The sequence below is a fragment of the Garra rufa genome, chromosome 12, assembly GCF_049309525.1.
Source record: "Garra rufa chromosome 12, GarRuf1.0, whole genome shotgun sequence".
NCBI lineage: Eukaryota > Metazoa > Chordata > Actinopteri > Cypriniformes > Cyprinidae > Garra > Garra rufa.
The window spans coordinates 10,942,143-10,965,435 of record NC_133372.1 but is presented as its reverse complement, the minus strand read 5'-3'; the positions used below and the strand labels follow the sequence as shown (position 1 = coordinate 10,965,435).

The 23,293-nt window shown below is 46.8% G+C and overlaps 1 protein-coding gene across 1 annotated transcript in view; it reads right to left on the bottom strand.

The window, feature by feature from the left end:
- The window catches only part of kcnh7 (potassium channel, voltage gated eag related subfamily H, member 7), a 127,180-nt gene that overhangs the window by 43,907 nt on the left and 59,980 nt on the right, over window positions 1–23,293 (bottom strand). The window contains 4 exon segments of the mRNA XM_073851426.1: window positions 3,804–4,018; window positions 4,261–4,284; window positions 4,809–4,829; window positions 8,058–8,519. Of these exon segments, the coding sequence (XP_073707527.1) occupies window positions 3,804–4,018; window positions 4,261–4,284; window positions 4,809–4,829; window positions 8,058–8,519 (722 nt within the window).

Sequence of the window (23,293 nt, the reverse complement as noted above, 5' to 3'; positions counted from 1 at the left end):
AGGGAGTGGAGGTTAAATATTGATGGTTAAGTGGAGTTCTCCACTTAACCATCAATATTTGAACTTGAGTACTGATCAGTAGCCAATGAAGAGAGATGTAACGTGGGCTGACTAGTCATTAGTGGCTCATGTACACTAATTAATTGCTTAAATGACTTGTTTTGCAATGATTCAAGAAGGTGCCATTACCTACAACAGAGCCCTACAATAATTACTAAATAGTTGGCAAATGGCATGAGTTATTACTTTTTATTTAAAAAATAGGAAGACAAACATTTAATTCATTGGAATAATGCCCAGTGATTAATACACACAACAGTATGAATGGAACTTTAAGAGAGAATTAAAAATTACTTTGAGGAAATGTATTTACATTTTTTGAATATACTCTATAATTGTCACAGTTCTGTCTGCTTATGTCTTTGGTTTCGCCCGTTGTCTCCCCCTGTTGATCTGTGTCATTTGGTTTAGCCCATCGTTTGTGTGATTCCCGGCACCTGTCTCTGTAATTAGTCACCCTTTAAAAGTCTGTTTGTTTCTTGAGTTCTCTGTCGGTCTTTGTGAATGTTTAATGTGAATCGTGTGTGGAAGTGACCTGTGTTCCTGCTTGTATCTCTGAAGACTTTATTAAATGTAAATAGTGTTTATTGTTTATCTCGTCTCATCTCGTTCTGTCCAACACGTCAACACTTATAACAGAAAGACCGACCTTCAACAGTTTACCCGGCACCTTCCCCTGCGTTTCTTTTCCGTTTTTTCTCAGTGTTTGTTTTTTCAGTTTATCATGGACCCCACAGTACTCCTCATCCTCCTGAGGCAGGGGGAACGCTCTCTTGAGGACCACACCCGTGACTATCTCCTCCTGGCAAACCATTCCAGCTTCCCGGATAGCAGCCTCTGTAACTACTACTACATCGGACTGAACACCACCACCAAAGCGCTGCTATCCGGGGAGGATCCTCAAGAGAGCCTGCCGGATTACATCGAGTGGGTGTTGGCCTCCTGCAAATCATCCTGGACTATCGACTTCGTTGAAGAGGACGCCAGCCCCACTCCAGACCCAGAACCCAGCCAACCATCACCCCGACAAGCGGAGTTGCAGCCCGAGCCCACCGCTGATGGAGAGCCAGAGCCGAGAGCGACAGAGCCAGAGCCTGACCCATCTGACCAGGTGCGAGAGCCGACTACAACATCCGTGACAGTGGATTGCTACGTGGAGCAAGAGAGGGCGATAGAGGGCCCTGCCCACTGCACCATCGCTGAGGGTGAGCTTGGACAACATTCTGGGGATTTAATAGACTTTTTCTCGGATCTCGTCGAAGATAACTCCTGTGACTTAATAGACTTCAATATGGAAATATCCGTCTGTCCTGTCTGCCCGGAATTCCCACCCACCCTGTGTCATCCACATCCATGTTTGTCTGGCTGCCGCTGTCCCCTGACAGCCCCTCAGCTCACCCTCAGCCCAACACCTGTGCAGTGGGCTCGCCGCGGGGCTGCCAGCTTCCATGGCGTCTCGGCTGGAGGATCCCTCAGCGCCGCCTCCAGCCTCCGAGTCCAGGACTCCGCCTCGGCCCTCCGACCCTGCGGCTCCACCACGGCTCTCGACGCCCTCCTCTACATCGCCGCCCGTCAGTCCACCAGCTCCATCGTCTTTTCGGCTCCGCCCTGGTCAGTCATCACCCCATCGTCACCTCAGGACTCTGCTCCTCCGGCTGCGCCTCGTCACGCCGTCCCACCGGTTCCTTGGGACTCCTCCTTCCTGCGGGCACAGCCTCCATCCTCTGTCGCTCCGGCTCCGCCGCGGACCTCCGGATCTCCGCCTCGGCCGCCAGAGCCTCCTGTTCCGCCTTGGCCCTCCGGATCCTCGGCGTCACCCTGGATCTTCGGCTCTCCGTCTCCACCTCGGGCTCCTCCTCCACCTGCTCTGCCTCTGTCGGTCAGCCCCATGGAGTCGGCACGCCTTCTTCCACCATGGTTTCGCCCTCCGTCGGCTCCACAGTGGGCCGTCATCATGGCTGCGGTCTGGGTCGGTTCCTCCTGCCCCGGATTCCTCCTGTTTCCTCCCTGGCTCCTCCCTCCGTCGTCGCCCCCTTGGACTGTCTTGTCTGCCCCTTGGACTTTTGTTTTGGTCCCCCTCCGTGGGTTGCGTCCTCCACCGAAGCCTCCTCCATTATGGACTCTAGTTTTCTGTTTTTTCGCCCCTCTTTTCTGTTTTGTTTTTCTTTTTCTACGGCGCAAGGACGCGCCTATTCGGAGGGGGGCGTAATGTCACAGTTCTGTCTGCTTATGTCTTTGGTTTCGCCCGTTGTCTCCCCCTGTTGATCTGTGTCATTTGGTTTAGCCCATCGTTTGTGTGATTCCCCGGCACCTGTCTCTGTAATTAGTCACCCTTTAAAAGTCTGTTTGTTTCTTGAGTTCTCTGTCGGTCTTTGTGAATGTTTAATGTGAATCGTGTGTGGAAGTGACCTGTGTTCCTGCTTGTATCTCTGAAGACTTTATTAAATGTAAATAGTGTTTATTGTTTATCTCGTTCCGTCCAGCACGTCAACACTTATAACAATAATGTTAAAGGGGTCATGATGCGGTTTCTTGTTTTCCTTGTCTTTGGAGTGTTACAAGCTGTTTGTGCATAGATAAGATCTGTAAAGTTGCAAAGCTTAAAGTCTCAAACCCAAAGAGATATTTATTATAAAAGTTAAGACTCAGCCACGCCTTTCTAAAATGGCTCGTTCAAACACGCCCCCACTTGTTCACGTCACGGGGTGAGTAGATTAGCATAACACCGCCTATATATACATGGAAAAAAAGAAGGCATAACTTTTACAGGCTCTAGTATTGTTGCAGTTTAGTCTTCAAAATGAGGACATAACTAGAAATCAGCGGTTAAGTTATATTTACAACGCTGTTCCGGAACAGTACAACTCAAATATTTGAGTGGGTTCAGGCTATAAAGTGGGGCAATTCCAACATTGCAAGGACAGTCTGTGCTTCTGACTGACAGCCTGTAAGTACGTTTTCATATTTAAAGAATTTGCTACTGACTATTCAAATGTGAGTTTTGAGCAGTGTAGAGTAGTGCGTTTGTTGTTTCTCGTTCTGCGATCGCAAATGCAGACATGGTGTTATGTTTACTTAGCGCAATGCAACACGACGCAACGTAACGCATAAAAAGACAGTATGAGTCATTATAATCAGTAGTTATGTCCCCACTGGATGCAACAAATGCCTCGTTTATAATGGGTTTTATTGTTTCTGTCTCGTCACACCAAGAAATGGCATTCACAACATGGTAAGGGGCGTTAATAATTCCTTCACATGCTTGAGGTATTCAGCCAATCACAACGCACAGGATAGCTGGCCAATCAGAGAACATTTTGGTTTCTATCAACGATGAGTTTTGTAAAAATCGGAACGTTTCAGAAAGGTAGAGCTGAGATGAGCAACAATAATGTACAGAATGTAGAAAATAATGTTATTTGAACCTCAAACTGCATAAACACATTGCATTTCACCAAATGCACAAAATAATGCTCTTTTTAGCAACATCTTTAATGAGTTGAATTTGTGTGTGTGTGTGTGTGTGTTAGTCATATCTGACTTTCACTCTTAGCTGAAGGTCTCTACTCTATAATTATTAAGATAACCCTTTCAATATTCGACTTTCCCATGAGAGAGACACTAATGTAGTATTCAGTAGCAATCAATAGCGTTTTGTGAGACCACTTTGTTGACTCTGCTTTTTGGTTGCAGCATTTATAGTAGTTAATGAATGTTTCCATGATGTAATGTCCATCTCTCACCTGTGTGACCTTCTCTGTGACGTTGTGTGTTCGATCTTTGACCTTTGGTGCAATGATGGTTTTCTCTGAGGAATGCGGTGATGATGCCCGCTTGTCATTGTTGGTCTCTGAGAAGTTGAGAGTGATGAGAGGGATCTTGTTGATGGTGCTGTACTTAGTGAGGTTTGAATCAGACGTGGAACCCAAAATGCTGGACTTGATCTGATTAAATGGACCTAAAACAAATACACACAGAAATTATGAGCAAATTAAATAGCAAGTCTAACAGGAGTCACTTTATTAGTGACATCAACACTGATTATTTTATGAATCTGCATTTCCAGACCAAAACGATTAAAACTAGCACCATCAACAACAACATTTAAGTCAACCGCAAACACAAGATACAAAGACAGTAGACGCACAGACGACAGACATGACAACGGTTAAAATCAAAGAAGTGAAGCTCTAGCCATACCCCCAGCCATCCAAGAGCGCGACACTAGCCAATGAGAAGAGAGCGAAAGAGAGGGGGAAGGGGAGCAAAGAATGATTTCACTTTTGAAAAGTTCAAGGTCAAGAGTATCTGGTATCAACTCAAGAACTCTACTGTCATAAACTAAACTGAAATTATCCACACAGTCTTTAGATTTATGGCAAGAATGCTACAAGAAACTAAACAATCCATTCTCCTGTGGAATACATTAACTTTAATCTGAGGGGTTGAAAACCCTTGTAGGCTTAGAAAGAGAGATTTAGAGGAAAAAAGAAAGACAGAAGAAGCTGCAAAAGCTCAAACTTAGTTCTTAAATATCGGCTCACACAATACAGCAAGTGATTTCTGTCCCATGCACTTTCACGTCACGTAAGGCATTACGCATGCAAATCTCTCCTTTGTTCCTCTGGCACATTCACAGGTATTTTTTATTAGTATTTTGTGATTGTTAATTTGGAGATTCAGTGTAAGCCTGAACATGCTTTACACAGGCAGGCAGGCAAGCTTGTGCTGAGTAACAGCTCTGTTACCTTTAATACTACGCCCATTATCTGAGAAAGCAATAGATCACGGGTGGACAGGGTGAAAGGAGAGAAAGACAGTGAAAGGCAGTCAAAAGCATCAGTGATAGGTGAGATCTATTAGCTTTTAAACTGTGGGAGGGTATGTGAAGCAAAAAAAATCCCTATAAGAATAGTAGAACCTACAACTCATCTTGTGTTAGCACAAAGAAAAGACGGTTCATAAAGAAAATAAATCATTTAGGTGGGAAGGAAGTATATTAATCTTAAACTAAACTTACATTATCATTAGGTAGCATCTTTCAAAAAACACTTTCTTAAATGTACAATTTCACATTTTATATAAGGTAGAGGCCATCGTTTTAAATTGTGTTTAATAATACTGTTAATTGTGAGATGGTCTGTTAGGTATCTTCTTCCAAGCATATTAAATCAGCTGGTCAATAAACAACCTTGAGTTGTTGAACACATTAAATCAAAATGTTATGACAGTTTCCATGGACTCTATATTCCTTTTGATATGATACGCAAATTTGCTTATTTAATATTAAAAGTCACAATAAACACTACTTTATATAGCAAGTTTCATGTACACTACCAGTCAAAGGTTTTTGAACAGGAACATTTTTAGTGTTTTTTAAAACTGCTCACCAAACCTGCATTTATTTGATCTAAAGTACAGCAAAACAGTACATTTTTTAAATATTTTTGCAATTTAAAATAACTGTTTTCTATGTGAATATATTTTAAAATGTAATTTATTCCTGTGATTTCAAAGCTGATTGTTAGCATCATTACTCCAGCCATATGATCCTTCAGAAATCATTCTAATATTCAGATCTGCTGCTCAACAAACATTTCGTCTTAACATTAAGATGAGTAAAATTTTGTCAGGTTTCTTTGATGAATAGAAAGTTCAGAAGAACAGCATTTTTCTGAAATAGAGATCTTTTGTAACATTATAAATGTCTTTTGATCAATGTAAAGCATCCTTGCTAAATAAAAGTATTTTCTATAATTTCTTTCCCCAAAAAAGAAAAAAAAATATATACTGACTCCAAGCTTTTGAATGGCATACTGTATAATGTTACAAAAGCTTTTTATTTCAGATAAATGCTGATCTTTGGATTTTGATCTATTCATCAAAGAATCTTACTCAACTGTTTTGAATATTGATAATAATACTACTACTAAAAAACTCTTAAAGCAAATCAGCATATTAGAATGATTTCTGAAGGATCATGTGACACTGAAGGCTGGAGTAATGATGCTGAACATTTAGCTTTGATCACAGGAATAAATTACATTTTAAAATATATTCAAATAAAAAGCAGTTATTTTAAAATAGTAAAAGTATTTCACAATATTACTTCTGTTGTATTCTGGATCAAATAAATGCTAGCTTGGTGAGCAGAAAAGACTTTAAAAAACATTAAAAATCTTACTGTTCAAAAACTTTTGACTACTAAAACTTACAATTTACTTAATGTAAATGCTAAAAAATATACTGTATTTCACTGCTTATCATTGTGGGACTCTATAATGTATACTAAAAAACAGGTCTTTGCCTGTTTTACTAAACTAACAAGTCACATCACGTTCCTGTGGGTTTTATTGCACTTTTATTTAACACATCCAATAAAAATCAAAATTTAATGAGGCATTTAATGTGGCATGTAATTGGCCCAAACTAAAGTCACTCGTCCTTGTAAAGACATCTCTCCATATTCACAACAACATTTTTTAATTATGTTACAGCTATCGCTGAAGAAGAATGTGACTGGAGTGCAAACATGGTCAGTCCATTAACAACTATATCTAAGTGCCAAACAACTATAAAACAGCTGCAGTTGAATTTAATGCTCAGCAATTTCAGGTAACACATTCAAGATATAGGTCGCGGTTTAACATCTGCTGTGTCCTGAAGCCTTACAAAGTCAAGGTACTGAGAAAATTACTCATTTTAATGAGAAATCTGCCCTGTCTCTTGATTTCATCAGTTTCAAGGGCTAAGAAAAAAAGATTACTTTTTACTTTTAAATATTTAAATACAGTTAAATGTGGAAACCTTACACCCACTCATGTATATTTTTAGCTAGATACTTCGACATAACTAAGTAGAAATCTTGACACTGCATCCATACTTCATCATTTTTACACTCTGAGAAACCTATTCATATAGTGCCTCATTCAATATTTTTAGAGTTTCTAAATTAACAGTAATTATTAACTATCTTATAATAAGATCAACATATGTGAATTGAAAGTCCCCACAGAGATGAGTAAGCAGTGTTTAATTTCTGCTCCTTGCAATTCATTTTACCAAATTAAGTCACTTTGAAGAAATAGTTCACACAAAAATGAAAATTTGCTAAAGATATATTTCATCCTCAGGCCATCCAGTATGTAGCTGAGTTTGTTTCCTCTTTCGAACAGATTTATTTAGCATTACATCGCTCAAAAATGTATCTTCTGCAGTGAATGGGTACCGTCAGAATAGTTCAAACAGCTGATAAAAACCTCACAATAATCCACACACCTCCAGTCTATCAGTTAACTTCTTGTGACTTGAAAAGCTCTGAGTTTGTAATAAAAAAAATCTATCAATAAGATGTTTTTAATTTCAAAAAGTTGCTTCTACCTAAAAATATAAGTCCTCTATCTATAACAGTGATTATTCCAGTAAAAATGTTGTCTCCTCTGAATCAGGAGAGAAATATGCATAGATCAAGCAACATTTACAAACAAAAAAAAAAAACAGTCCAAAAGAGTTCTAAACAAATATGTGCGTGGATTTTAATGTAACAGGACTACAGCGAATGAACTTTTTGCACTGGAGGAAACATTATTATGGATTGTGGACTCATATTTGGACAGAAGGGATGATTTAAAGTTAAAATTATGGAATTTTTTGTTACAAACACACAGTTTTTCACTAGAAGACATTAGTTGATGGACTGGAGTTGTGTGGATTACTTGTGGATTATTGTGATGTTTTTATCAGCTGTTTAAACTCTCATTCTGACGGCACCCATTCACTGCAGAGGATCCATTGGTGATCAAGTGATGTAATGCTAAATTTCTCCAAAACTGTTCCAATGAAGAAACAAACTCATCTACATCTTGGATGGCCTGAGGATGAGTACATTTTAAACAAAATTATCATTTTTAGGTGAACTATTTCTTTGACACAACTAATACCAGTCATATAAGTCTTCTTAAAAGCTTACGCTTGTGTATGCAGATGTGCTTGTATACCTTCGCTAGCATGTCGATCACGGTACGCCCTCTGTGTCTGCGTGCTGAGTCCTTCTAAATCTTGTGTAGATGATACTCTCCTAAACGTGCACATACTGGCCCGTGATGCTCTCCTGGATGCAGTCGGCAAAGGCTCTTGGGGGTCCACCCGTTCCCAGGGGCCCCGTGGAGACGAGTGACCCTGTGGCCCTGAGATCGGTGAACATGAGCCCAGATAATTCTGGCCAATCAAAGCCCAGGTGTCGTTTCCGTAGGAAGGGCTACAGCTTTCACCAGTGGGTGGATGGAGTTCACGTGGAGAGAGGGAAAGAGAGACAGATGACGAGCAGGAAGAACGTTTCTCATTCTGATCAGCCGAATGGATGGTGACCTCATCCGGGTCTTCCTGGGGGAGGGATTGCTTACTCACTCCCAGCATGCTCAGTGGTGCAGGCAGACGAAAACGGAAGAAACGTCCTTTTTCTACAAAAAAAAGGGATAGAGTAGGGTTCAGAAGAGGTAACAAGAAAGAGGCATGATTTTATTACTGTATATTGTATAAAATGAAAAGTTAATAGGTTCATTCTGTCTCAAATTTCAAAAACTTCAACTCAATTTTTTTGATTTTGCTATTTTTTTTCCAGAAGAAAGATAGACATGTATAGTGATGAAAGGCAAAATATTAAATGTCATGGATAATTATTTACTAAATGATCCACGATTTTGAGATTGGTAGCAGTAAAGTAAAATCTTTGTTGCATTATGTGCCAATGGTGACATTCAAAAATGGGGAAACAGCATTTTCAACTTTTTTCTCCAAAGTTTGCATGCCTGTAACTCAAGAAGTATTAAAGATATCTTAATGCCCTTTTAGATATTGGGTCTTACCAAACTTTCCTTTTAGCAACTTAATTTTTAAGGCCCTATATGGTTTGGTTTCAGAGATATTGGAATTTCAACATGGCTCTAGGAGTAAATTGTTAAATTGTACACATTTTTAGTGGTCAAAAACCAAATGTGGGTCACTTTGCAATAATATACTTCTTTTCTTTTAAAGAGGAATGTCTGAAGAACAAATAATGTTGAAACTAGAAATGTATCTTGTTTCCTTCTGTCAAAACAACCGCATTGAACATACCTGTCTGACTGCAATAAATATTCTTTTTCCAAAGTTTGTGTGCCTGTAACTCGAGAAGTATTAAAAATATTGCAATATGATTTTAGACTCTAGTTCTTAATAAACTTTTCTTTTGGAATCTTAATTTTCAAGGACCTATATCACTCAGTCCCAGAGATATGAGGATCTCAATGAGGCTCCATTTCCAGATTATTGATTGTCACCCATTTTCAGTGATTGAAAACCAAATGTTGATCACTTTGAATACAGCTGATTCTTATTTTATTATTTATGCTGCCATCTTTCTGAAATAATTTTTACCCCTTGTAATTTGGTGTAAATCTCAGGTGAAAATTGCCATTCCCCTTCAGTCGAATCACTTCGACGTTACATGGGAATTCGCTTAGAATCCAATCATCTCTGAGCCTTATACAAAAGGCCAATGAAAATTGGCGAGTGGCATTTGCATGACGCGCCACGCCCCGTACATACGGGTATAAATAGCGACGTCATGCGCCAGTCAGACAGCTTCTTCGCTTCAGATCCGTCTGATGTTGAGCCTGCTATTCTCTCTCTACGAGACTTCTACAACAAAGAGTTCTTCAAAAGAGTTCCTGCTCTCTCTCCTGACGTGCTGCCAAGACTAAAAGAGCTTTCTGTTTGGCGGCCGTCAGCGATCTCCTGCGGGCTGCCGTTTTCACGGCCATTACAGCCGCACTGCATTCCAGCGAGAAAGTCCCGTTGAGTGCACAGCCGCCCCGCGGCTTTTTCCCTGGGCAGACCGGGAGCTAAAAGAGCAATTTCTCGCGGCCGCAAGACGTTCTTTTCAGAATGGCTTTTCGGCCGTGCGCTTCAGGATGCGGTAGTTTCCTCCCTCCTGCGGACGGACATGATCACTGCCTCACGTGTTTGGGGAGTGAGCACGCTGAGGCAGCGTTCATGGATGGTGAATGCATTCATTGCGAATGCATGACCATGAGCACGCTGAAGTCCCGCCGCTCGTTCGCGAGGCGGCTCCCCCCGCCTTCCTCTCGCGGTCCGTCGTTAAGCCGTCAATGCTTTTCGGCCACCGCGGCGAGACGCGGGGGGGACTTAACTGTCACCGTGCAGAACGCACCGCCGGCCCAGAAAGCCCTGCGGTCTTCTGTCACACAGCGTGGTCCCGTCGAGTTCCCGGAGCAGTACGCTTCCCCGCCCAGCGGGCTGAGCGTCTCCTTCGGTGCTCCTGCGGAGGATGAGATGTCGACCGCAGCATCAGAGGGAGAGTCGGTTGGCGAGGCGGACGCTTCGGCGGCGCGGCCCCCTCCAGAGGTGGCCGCTCCGTCTGAGGTGGACGTCGAGCTATCGGCTATGCTCCTCCGGGCCGCCAGGGGGATCGGTTTGGAGGTGCCCCAGGCGCCCCCGGCCGATCCTTCTAGGCTGGATGATTGGTTCCTGGGGAGGGCCCCCGCGGCTCCACCTCGCCCCCCCTCGGTCCCATTCTTCCCGGAGTTGCACGAGGAGCTGACCAGATCCTGGCGGGCCCCCTTCTCATCACGGCCCCGCCCCAGCTCCTCTCCCCTCGCCACCCTCGATGGCGGGGCGGCCAGGGGGTATGCAGCGATTCCCCGGGTCGAGCGCGCTGTGGCGGTGCACTTGTGCCCACGCGGCGCCGCCACCTGGAGGGATCGTCCGCATCTCCCGTCCAGGGCGTGCGAGCGCTCGTCCGCCCTTGCGGGCCGCGTTTACCACGCCGCTGGACAGGCCGCCACCGCCCTGCATGCTATGGAGATCCTTCAAGTGTATCAGGCCCAGGCCCTGAAACAGCTGCACGAGGGTGGTCCCGACCAGGGGGTTATGGAAGAACTCCGCGCCGCCACCGACTTCGCCCTACGGGCGACGAAGGTCACGGCGCGTTCCCTTGGTCAGGTGATGTCCACAGCCGTGGTCCAGGAGCGACACCTATGGCTCACTCTGGCCCAGATGGCAGACGTCGACAAGGCTCGCTTTCTTGACGCTCCTATCTCCCAGAGTGGCCTATTCGGCGACACTGTCGAGGACTTTGCCCAGCAGTTCTCGGCAGTCCAGAAGCAGAGGGAGGCCATTCAACACATCTTGCCCCGCCGCGAGTCTAGACCCATCCCGCCGCCGGTGGCTCAGCCTCCCCCCGCTCGTCGCCGAGGGCGCCCCCCCGCGGCCCCCACCAAACCTGCTCCGTCGCCTGCTGAACCCAAGAAGGAGACGGCCCGACGTCGAGCCGGCCGCGGGGGTGCGGCGCCGCCCGCCTCTCAGGGACCTGCAAAGAACACCCGCAAAAGAGCCGCGAAACGTCCCTGACGCGGGCAACCCGGAGGTGGAGAAGTTTGTTCTTCAGGGGACGAGAACATCTACGTCCCCGCTCCCGCTGGAGGGCCGGGGGTTGTTGTGCACTTTAACGCTGCCGCCGGCCCACGGGTCGGCGGTACCCACAACTTCAATAAAAGAGCAATTTCCTTCACCTCCGGGGCCTCGGCCCCGTGTTCCCGTTCCGGGCGGCACCAGGATGCCCTCTCGGAGCCGGACTCGGAGCTGTCTTTCGCCAGCGCGGGAACCTGGGAAGAAGGTAGGCCCTGCTCAGAGCAGCTTGTCTCCCCTTCCTGTTCCCCCCCTAGGCTGCCCCACCACGGTCACGTCGGTCAACGTTCCCTTGACACCCCTGTCGAGGCGCTTGGGGGCCTGGCTTCAGCTCCCCAGCCCCTCGCGGTGGTTGATACGGACGGTACGTCTCGGCTATGCGATTCAGTTCGCCAAAGCTCCGCCCAGGTACAGAGGTGTCCTTCACACTCGTGTCCACTCAGACACCCACGCCGCTGTCCTGCGTGCAGAGGTCGCAGCCCTACTGGCGAAGGATGCGATCGAGCTTGTCCCTCCAGCCGAGATGAGGTCAGGGTTTTACAGTCCCTACTTCATCGTGCCCAAAAAGAGTGGTGGGTTAAGACCCATCCTGGATCTCAGAGTCCTGAATCGGTCCCTTCTCAGGCTGCCGTTCAAGATGCTCACGACGAAGCGCATGCTCACATGCATTCGTCCCCAGGATTGGTTTGCAGCCATCGACCTGAAGGACGCGTACTTCCATGTCTCGATTCTTCCTCGCCACAGGCCCTTTCTTCGGTTTGCGTTCGAGGGTCGAGCATACCAGTACAAAGTTCTCCCATTCGGCCTGTCCCTCTCTCCTCGCGTTTTCACCAAGGTTGCGGAAGCGGCCCTGGCCCCTCTTTGGCTGTCAGGTTTCCGCATCCTCAACTATCTCGACGACTGGCTTCTGATAGCCCACTCTCGAGAGGTGCTATGCGACCAGAGGGACCTGGTGCTTCAGCACCTCAGCCGCCTGGGCCTTCAGGTCAACCGAGAAAAGAGCAAACTCTCCCCAGTGCAGAGGATCTCTTTTCTCGGTGTGGAGCTGGACTCGGTCTCCATGACAGCCCGTCTCACCAACGAGCGCGCTCAGTCGGTGCTGAGATGTCTAGATTTATTCAGGCACAAGACAGCGGTTCCTCTAAAAACTTTTCAGAGGCTCCTGGGGCATATGGCAGCTGCGGCCGCGGTAACGCCGCTGGGGTTGCTTCATATGAGACCGCTTCAGCACTGGCTACACGACCGAGTCCCGAGACGGGCATGGCACCGTGGCACACTCCGGATTGGCGTTTCCCCGCAGTGTCGCCGCCTGTTCAGCCCGTGGTCAGACCCTGCCTTTCTCCAGGCCGGAGTACCCCTGGGGCAGGTGTCCAGGCACATCGTGGTTTACACGGATGCCTCCACCACGGGTTGGGGTGCTGTGTGCAACGGGCAAGCAGCTTCGGGCTCCTGGACAGGACCTCGACTGCAGTGGCACATCAATTGCCTCGAGTTGCTGGCTGTGCTTCTGGCCCTTCGTCGCTTCCGACCGACGTTGCGTCAGAAGCACGTACTTGTGCGTACCGACAGCACTGCGACTGTGGCTTATATCAACCGCCAGGGCGGCCTCCGCTCTCGTCGCATGTCACAACTCGCCCGCCGTCTGCTCCTCTGGAGTCAAACGTGGCTGAAATCGCTACGTGCCATTCACATTCCGGGGGAACTCAACCGTGCAGCCGATCAGCTCTCACGGCAGTCCACCCTCCCTGGAGAATGGCGACTCCACCCCGAGACAGTCCAGCTGATTTGGAGGCATTTCGGGGAGGCCCAGATAGATCTGTTTGCCTCCCCCGAATCCTCCCACTGCCAGCAGTTCTTCTCCCTCAACGAGGTATCCCTCGGCAGGGACGCTCTGGCCCACAGCTGGCCTCCGGGGCCCAAGTACGCCTTTCCCCCAGTGAGCCTCCTTGCACAGACCCTGTGCAAGATCAGGGAGGACGAGGAGCAGGTTCTCCTGGTCGCCCCATACTGGCCTGCCAGGACCTGGTTCCCAGAACTCAATTCCCTCGCGGCAGCCCCTCCCTGGAAAATCCCCTTGAGGAAGGACCTTCTTTCTCAGGGGATGGGCACTATCTGGCACCCACGTCCCGATCTATGGAACTTGCACGTCTGGCTCCTGGACGGGACGCTTCAGACCTCGCCGGCCTTCCACAGGCCGTGGTAGAAACCATCACTCAGTCCCGAGCCCCCTCTACAAGGCAGGCGTACGCACTGAGGTGGGGTCTATTCGTCGACTGGTGTTCCTCACGAGAACAGGACCCACAGAGATGCACGATTGCAGTAGTGCTTTCCTTCCTGCAAGAGAAGTTGGAGCGCAGGCTGTCCCCTTCGACTCTCAAAGTGTATGTTGCCGCTATTGCCGCACATCACGATGCAGTGGATGGATCATCCCTAGGGAAGCACCCTCTGGTCGTGAGAATCCTCAGAAGCGCTAGGAGGATCAATCCTCCCAGACCGCGCCTCGTACCCTCTTGGGACCTCTCCGTCGCCCTCCAGGGCCTGCGGGGACCTCCCTTCGAGCCCCTCGCCTCAGTTGAGCTTAAGTTTCTGTCATTGAAGACAGCGCTCCTGACTGCGTTGGCCTCCATCAAGAGGGTGGGGGATCTGCAAGCTTTCTCTGTCGACGAAGCGTGCCTGGAGTTCGGGCCCGGCGATTCTCACGTCATCCTGAGACCCCGGCCCGGCTATGTGCCCAAGGTTCCCACCACGCCTTTCCGCGATCAGGTGGTGAACCTGCAAGCTCTGCCCTTGGAGGAGGCAGACCCAGCTATAGCATCGTTGTGTCCAGTCCGTGCTCTGCGCACCTACGTAGACCGCACTCGGCACTTCAGACGCACCGAGCAGCTCTTTGTCTGCTTCGGAGGTCAGCAGAAAGGGAATGCTGTCTCCAAACAGAGGTTGGCGCATTGGGTGGTAGAAGCCATCTCCCTGTCTTACTTATATCAGGGAGAGCCTTGCCCCTTAGGCTTGCATGCCCACTCTACACGGAGTGTTGCATCTTCCTACGCGTTGGCACATGGCGCCTCATTAGCGGACATCTGCAGAGCTGCCGGCTGGGCGACACCAAATACCTTTGCCAGGTTTTACAACCTTCGCTTAGAGGCCGTCTCTTCCCGAGTTCTGACAGGTGACCGGGAGGACGGCTAGTGTCGGCTTGCTGCGCCATTCCCACGTGGATCCGTGCGCTATCTCCCAGTTTGTTCCCTCCGGCGAACCTGGGTCCTCCATGCCCCTCAGTCCGGGCTAGACGCGGAGTAGCTCTTGACTGTGCTCCTGCCGGGTCTCCTTCGCCCCGCAGGTTGTGGCTATTTTTCTCTATATTTTTCCAGGGGTCAACCAGAAGGCCTCTGTTTCCCTCGTATATCCCTAAAACCCCCTTATGGATATATTGAATTTCTTACTTTCACATGGACAGAATTCATGTCTCCGCCCCCCCAACCCCTGCTTCAGTTTCTGGCATCCCTGGGGACCCCCCTTCTCGGGCCCCAGGGCGTTGGGAAGGTTACGTTAACGTCCGCCTGTTGACACGTCCGCCTGCCGGCACGTGGTCGTTGCGTAACGCGGCGCAGGGACGTGGCTTGTTCCATAGGGTCAGTTCCCATGTAACGTCGAAGTGATTCGACTGAAGGGGAACGTCTAGGTTACGTAGGTAACCCTCGTTCCCTGAAGGAGGGAACGGAGACGTTACATCCCCTGCCACGTCCCTGTCGTCGCGCTGACGCCGGCTCAATCCGGCTCCTCAGCGAAGAACCTGTCTGACTGGCGCATGACGTCGCTATTTATACCCGTATGTACGGGGCGTGGCGCGTCATGCAAATGCCACTCGCCAATTTTCATTGGCCTTTTGTATAAGGCTCAGAGATGATTGGATTCTAAGCGAATTCCCATGTAACGTCTCCGTTCCCTCCTTCAGGGAACGAGGGTTACCTACGTAACCTAGACGTTTTGACCCCCCTCTACAAAATAGTGGATTACTTATCCACATATTAGTAAATATTCATACATGACATTTAATATTTTGGCTTCCATTACTATACATGTCTATCTTTTTGCAGAAAAAATATTAGCAAAATCAAAAGAGCTGGAGACCTCCGGGTTGAGTTTACATGGAATGACCCAACAGTCATATATGTCCTCCTACAGGATGGGAAATTACCTGGGTCAAAAATGCCACCAAAATAACCAAAAATGCCCCCCAAAATTAAGATAATGTGGATAATTAAACTAAATGTTTTATGACTGTAGTATAAATGTATTCCTAAACAATAAAGAGCAGATAAGATATATGTAAGAGATGCATTTTGCAGTGTAAACAGCTTCAGTGATTATAATGGGAGTTTTTGCAAGAGCACATGACCTGAGTCATGCAAGAGACCTGAGTCATGCAAGAGAATGTTCTTTACTCGCTTTCTGTATATACTGTAATTTAATCGCAATTCGACTTTTGTTGATATAGATAAAACTCTACTGGTAACAGTATTCTAAACCATTGAATGGTTAAGGTATTTGACAAAAGACAACACATACATTTAAGAAGGTTATTACAAAAATTGCCTTTACAAGCATAAAAAATGCCCCTGGAATTCACCTCTTATCATATTATAGTCCCTCACGTCTGCTGCGTTCTCAAAATTCCGGCAATTTGATAGTACCTAGAATATCAAAATCAACTGCGGGCGGCAGATCATTTTCACATTTAGCACCCAAACTCTGGAACAATCTACCTAACACTGTTCGGGAGGCAGACACACTCTGTCAGTTTAAATCTAGATTGAAGACCCATCTCTTTAACCTGGCCTACACTTAATACATTTCATAATCCAAATCCGTTAAAGGATTGTTAGGCTGCATTATTTAGGTCAACCGGAACCAGGGACACTTCCTATAACACCTGATGTACTCGTTGCATCTGAAGAAGAATGGCATCTACGCTAATATTAGTATCTTTCCTTCTTATTCCGAGGTCACCGCAGCCACCTGTATCCAGATCAGACGGTCACTGCAGTCTCCCGGATCTAGTCCGTGCCCATCAGCACCCAGAGATATCCTCTACAGACCTGAATGTCAGCAGAGACCACATCAAAGACAGATCATCAGTGAAGACCTCATCACCTAGACGGCCATCGACGCAAGACAGCGAAAACCAGATGAGTCCTCTCCAATCTGATTTTGTGGCAACTTGGAACTCTTGCATCTATATTAATATTAGTCTGTTTGTTTCTTATTCCCAGGTCACCATAGCCACCAGATCCAGTCCGTATCCAGATCAGATGGTCACTGCAGTCCCCCGGATCCAGTCCAATCCTAGAGCAGATGGTGGATCAACACTTACAGCCGAATGTCAGCGGATACCATGTCAACTAGATGAGCCCCAGAGACAGATCATCAAGAAAGAACTCCTACCCTAAACGGCCACCGGCACAAGGCCATGAGAACCAGATGAGTCCTCCCCAATTTGACTTTGTTGCAATATGGAACTCTTGCATTATTATTGACATTTTATTTTATTATTTTAATACTGTAAGGTTGCTTTGACACAACTTGTATTGTAAAAAGAGCTGTATAAATAATCTTGACTTGACTTGACTCTAGGGAGCAAGCATTGCCCCTTAATAGAAAAGGTCATTTCTGGCCATGTCCTCCTCCACCTTTTTTAATTGGATGTGGTTGTTTTGTGTGCGCAGCTTCTCTTGCTGACTGGTTCAGATTCAGCTTCTGTCTTGTTCAAAAAGCACCATAAATAGTGAAAACATGCTCCCTGAAGGGCCCCCTTGGGGGCTTCAGGAAGAAGATATAAATATAAAGATTTATATTTTCATGATATACCTAACTTTCAAGTCATTTGTAACTTTCTAGCTAATTACCTGTTCTATAATCATTGTATTATGTAATAATGTTATTATTTATGGAAGGTGTGATAAAGTGTTACTGAGAAAATCAACCTTTTTATACATGGACCACCTGCAAAGGTTAATAACCTGTGTTGCAGAACACAATGAACAAAAGTCTCTCTGGCCCTAATTACACCTGGTATTAAGTGGTATTTTAGTCGATCGGCTCACAAGTATAGATGCAGGGAGACATATTCCTGCTTACAACTGTTATTTTGATCTGTCGTCTTTGTCCACTCTTGACCACATTCGTGATTTCTTAAGAGTCTATGGGTGGGTATATGTGTGGGATTTTTCCTGAGCTTTCAATGTAATATTATGAAATCAGCTTGCTTTATTTACATGCAATAGGAGATAACAGAAAACGATACAGAGAGCAGCAGCTTTCGATTCTGCTCTGACAGCTACAAAATGCTGAGAGTTTGTATAAAAAACATGACTCTTAAGAAAACATTGTGCTTTTTATTTATTTTTTTGCCCTCAAACCAAACGTAAAAGTTTAAATCCCATCTTTATTTACCCCCGGAGCCACGTGGAGTACTTTTTATGATGGATGGATGCACTTTATTGGACTTCAAAAAATCAACAGCCATTCACTGCCATTTTAAAGCTGGGAAGAACCATGACATTTTTTTAATATAACTCTGATTCTATTCGTCTGACAGGAAGAAAGTCATATACACCTAAAATGGCTTTAGGGTGAGTGAATCATAGGGTAATTTTCATTTTATATACAATATAAACAAGCTTTCCACTGATGTATGTTTGTTAGGATACGACAATATTTGGCCGAGAAACAAATATTTGAAAATCTGGAATCTGATTTTGCAAAAAAATCAAAATACTGAGAAAATCACCTTTAAAGTTCTTAGCAATGCATCAAAAATTAAGTTTTGATATATTTACGGTATAGTAAATTTACAAAATATCTTCATGAAACATGACCTTTACTTAATATCCAAATGATTTTTGAAAAAAAAAAAAAAATCAATAATTTTGGCAATGTATTGAATAGAATTTGCACAATGTATTTTTGGCTATTATACAAATATACACGTGCTACTTAAGATTGGTTTTGTGGACCAGGGTCAAATTTCATTAGTTTCAGTGCCACCCACGCATTTAAAATAAATATTAAAGCATAATGACATTTTTTGTCCATGAACAAAAAAATCTAGTTTATGTAGAAATATGTAGTTGTCACGTATCTGGTCTATCTCGTCATGAACTCTAGCACACACATTCTGGACTGCAAACCCCATAAGCCACTGCACCAATCACTGCACACAGCTGCTCCTCGTTTCCCACTGAACTGATTGCTGCATACACCTGTTTCACATTTACCCACATGCATTTAAGCTTCTCACACACACAGCCACCTTGCGAAGTCTTATTGTTCCTATGGTCGTAATTCTAAGCGTTTATCTCTGTGTTGGATTCTCTGTGTATGACTCTGGACTGTGTACCCCGTTGACGATTCCTGCTACCTGCCATTGCGACCATTGCCTGAGTATCGAACTGTTTACTGGATTTCCTACGTTGTTCCTGTTTTCCGGTGATTATTCTGGCCTGTTGACGATTCTAAATAAATGCTGCAAATGGATCCGCACGCCTCTGACTCTCCTTGTGACAGAAGACTTCGCCATTACAAGGATCCAGCAGCGAGTATGATGTCATCCGGTTCCAGCACGAACTCCACGGTACAGATCATGCTTCTCAAGCAGGGTGAGCGGACAATTGAGGAATATGCTATGGCCTTCATCGAATTGGCTAATCGGTCTACGATGGATGAGCAGTGCCTGATGATTTTCTTTCGGGGAGGACTCTTAGAGCCATTAGCTTCACACATGCCCATGTTCGAACCTGGCTGGACGTTACAAACGTACATTGACTTTGCTCTGCAAATGAGTGGCTCTCTTTTTACTGTGGGAATTCAAGAAGAAGACAACAACAATGTGCCCACAGTAAACTCCAGCTCAGAGCCACCACACAAGATGGCCGCTAGCCCAGAACCACAGCACCCACATTTTACCACGGCTTGGCAAAAGTTAATGTCTAGCGTGGAGGACCCACCGCTGCTGTCGGCTCGAGCAGCTGGTCTCCCAACCGGCCTTCCAGAGCCTCCGCTGGTTCAGCCCAGCCAGCCCGGCCTTCCAGAGCATCCGCTGTTTCAGCCCGGCCTTCCAGAGTCTCCGCTGGTTCCGCCCGGCCTTCCAGAGTCTCCGCTGGTTCCGCCCGGCCTTCCAGAGCCTCCGCTGGTCCCGCCCTGCCTTCCAGAGCCTCCGCTGGTCCCGCCCGGCCTTCCAGAGCCTCCGCTGGTCCCGCCCGGCCTTCCAGAGCCTCCGCTGGTCCCGCCCGGCCTTCCAGAGCCTCCGCTGGTCCCGCCCGGCCTTCCAGAGCCTCCGCTGGTCCCGCCCGGCCTTCCAGAGCCTCCGCTGGTCCCGCCCGGATTTCCAGAGCCTCCGCTGGTCCCGCCCGGCCTTCCAGAGCCTCCGCTGGTCCCGCCCGGCCTTCCAGAGCCTCCGCTGGTCCCGCCCGGCCTTCCAGAGTCTCCGCTGGTCCCGCCCGGCCTTCCAGAGTCTCCGCTGGTCCCGCCCGGCCTTCCAGAGTCTCCGCTGGTCCCGCCCGGCCTTCCAGAGTCTCCGCTGGTCCCGCCCGGCCTTCCAGAGCCTCCGCTGGTCCCGCCCGGCCTTCCAGAGTCTCCGCTGGTCCCGCCCGGCCTTCCAGAGTCTCCGCTGGTCCCGCCCGGCCTTCCAGAGTCTCCGCTGGTCCCGCCCGGCCTTCCAGAGCCTCCGCTGGTCCCGCCCGGCCTTCCAGAGCCTCCGCTGGTCCCGCCCGGTCTTCCAGAGCCTCCGCTGGTTCCGCCCAGTCGTCCTGAGATTCCTGTCTGCCCGGTTCCGGTCACAGAGCTCATGCATGGACTGTTCCCACCCACCCTCCCGGCTGCTCCAGTCCCGCCACCTCTGTCTCCTGACAGTCCCTCTGCTCACCCACATCCCACCTTCGGTGCAAAGGACTTGCCGTGGGACTGCCAGTCTCCATCGGTGTCCAGACTGAAGGATCCCTCACCATCACCTCCAGTCTCAGAGTCCTGGACTCCACCTCGGCCCTCCGACCCTGCGGCTCCACCCCGGCTCTGTGCTCCCTCGTCTCCGTTGTCGGCCGTCGGCCCACCAGCTCCTCCGGGCTCCATCGTCTCTCCGGCTCCGCCCCGGTCAGTCGTCGCCCCACCTTCGCCTCTGGACTCTACTCCTCCGGCTGCGCCTCGTCACTCCGTCCTGCCGGCTCTGTGGACCTCCTCCCTCCCGTGGGCACAGCCTCGATCCTCTGTCACTCCGGCTCCGCTGTGTACCTCCGGACCTCCATCTCCGCCGGGGTTGCCAGAGCCTTGGGTTCCGCCTTGGCCCTCCGGATCCTCTGTGTCGCCCAGGACCATCGACTCTCCGGTTCCGCCTCGGGCTCCACCGGCTCCACCTCCGTCGGTCGGCCCCATGCAGGAGCCAACCCTTCCTTCATCATGGCTTCTCCCTCCGTCGGCTCCGCCTCAGTTCCTGGTTCCAGTACCCCTACATGGACCTGGCCCTCCATCCCTCCCCCTGTTACGCCTCCGCTCCACCACCCTCCAGGTTGTATTAGGTGGTTAGAGCGTCTGGAAGCCGCTCCTTGGGGAGGGGCTCTGTCACGTATCTGGTCTATCTCGTCATGAACTCTAGCACACACATTCTGGACTGCAAACCCCATAAGCCACTGCACCAATCACTGCACACAGCTGCTCCTCGTTTCCCACTGAACTGATTGCTGCATACACCTGTTTCACATTTACCCACATGCATTTAAGCTTCTCACACACACAGCCACCTTGCGAAGTCTTATTGTTCCTATGGTCGTAATTCTAAGCGTTTATCTCTGTGTTGGATTCTCTGTGTATGACTCTGGACTGTGTACCCCGTTGACGATTCCTGCTACCTGCCATTGCGACCATTGCCTGAGTATCGAACTGTTTACTGGATTTCCTACGTTGTTCCTGTTTTCCGGTGATTATTCTGGCCTGTTGACGATTCTAAATAAATGCTGCAAATGGATCCGCACGCCTCTGACTCTCCTTGTGACAGTAGTAGATAACCTATGAAAGATTTACATTATTTTAAAAAATCCACATTGTTTTATACATATTTCAGAATATGGGGGGCGCCATTATTTTGATTACGTAGAGCGGTTGCACTCTGTAAACTACTGACACTAACTCGGGATACACAACTCAAAATAAAATACAGATACGATGCCACATTGCCATACCGTGATTCTTTAACAAGAACTTCCTGAATGTTAAACAAGCAGAAATGTCTCTGATGGAGGGAAAACTGGGACATCAGCATCAATGAAATTCAGTGAGAAGACGAGAGGAGACATGGATCAAATGAGTTTTCTCTCTGTATCTTTCTCCTCTGGAGGGCAAGAGAGCCCCAGGACCCTACATGGATTTCATTACCTGAGCTTCATATCAACCACAGAGAAAATACGGCTAAATTATTTATGGACCAGTGAGACCAGCTTAATCAAATATTATGTTATTGGGCAATACCACAACATTGGGTGTAGGAGAGCTTCATGGACACTCAAAAACATAACTTGTGTCCTAGGAAAAACCTTGACATTTGTTTCTATGGTATTTGTATTGTTGATATAACACTTCGAGTAGCCTCAGCAGTGTTCTCCAGTCTGACATGCTATATTTCACGTAAAACGATTTTAAAAAGATTGTTTTCTACTTTAGCCCATGTTGGTCCATGGACTTTCTGGTCATTTGATTTTCTACTTAAAAAGTAATAAGGATAAATGATAAATTGTTTCATTTTTTTTTAAGAAACCCAAAAAAATGATGTGTAAAATGTTTCATATTTTTGATAATGGGTAAAAATAGATTATAATCTTTAGACTTTAATATTTGTTTCGAATGTGTGGGTGGCCCTGAAATGTCCCTTTCATCCTCCATCTTCTGTAGTACACCGTATACGCAGCAACCACAAGCTCAGTTCATTTTCAATAGTAGAGACATGCACGGCAGACGACACAAGCTTATTCACAAGAATCCTGTCTTTGTCATGTAGGCTAGAGCTCTTACAAGACAAAAAAAAAAAATCGATATTTTCACAGCTGCTGCATGTTATTGACAAAACAGATATATATTCATAACCAGTAAAACGGCATTTGACTTTTATTTTATGTGATCTAAAACAACATGGAATAAAATATGATACTCACGGTTTGCTGATTTTAGCCTACTCATTTTATTCTAGACCAATTTAAGAAAAACCTCACAGGTAACATGTTTTCATTCTTTATTTGTGACCATGGACCACAAAACCAGTCATAAGGGTAAATTTGTTTGACATTGAGATTTATATCCTGTTTGTTAGGATATGACAATATTTGGCCGAGAAACAACTATTTGAAAATCTGGAATCTGAGGGTGCAAAAAAAAACGCCTTTAAAGTTGTCCAAATTAAGTTCTTAGCAGTGCATACTACTAATATATATTTACGGTAGGAAATGTACAAAATATCTTCATGAAACATGATCTTAATAACCTAATGATTTTTGGCATAAAATATATGGATATTTGGCATAGAATATGGGGGGCGCCATTATTTTGATTATGTAGAGCGGTTGCACTCGGTAAGCAACTGACACTAACTCGGGATACACAACTCGGAAAATAAAATACAGATACAATGCCACATTGTGGTTTTTGGTTGTAATTTTCAGTTAAAGGGCAAGAAGTGAAGCCATGCAAGTCTTCACTGCTTTCCTAGTGATAAGTAGAGGAGAAAAGAATT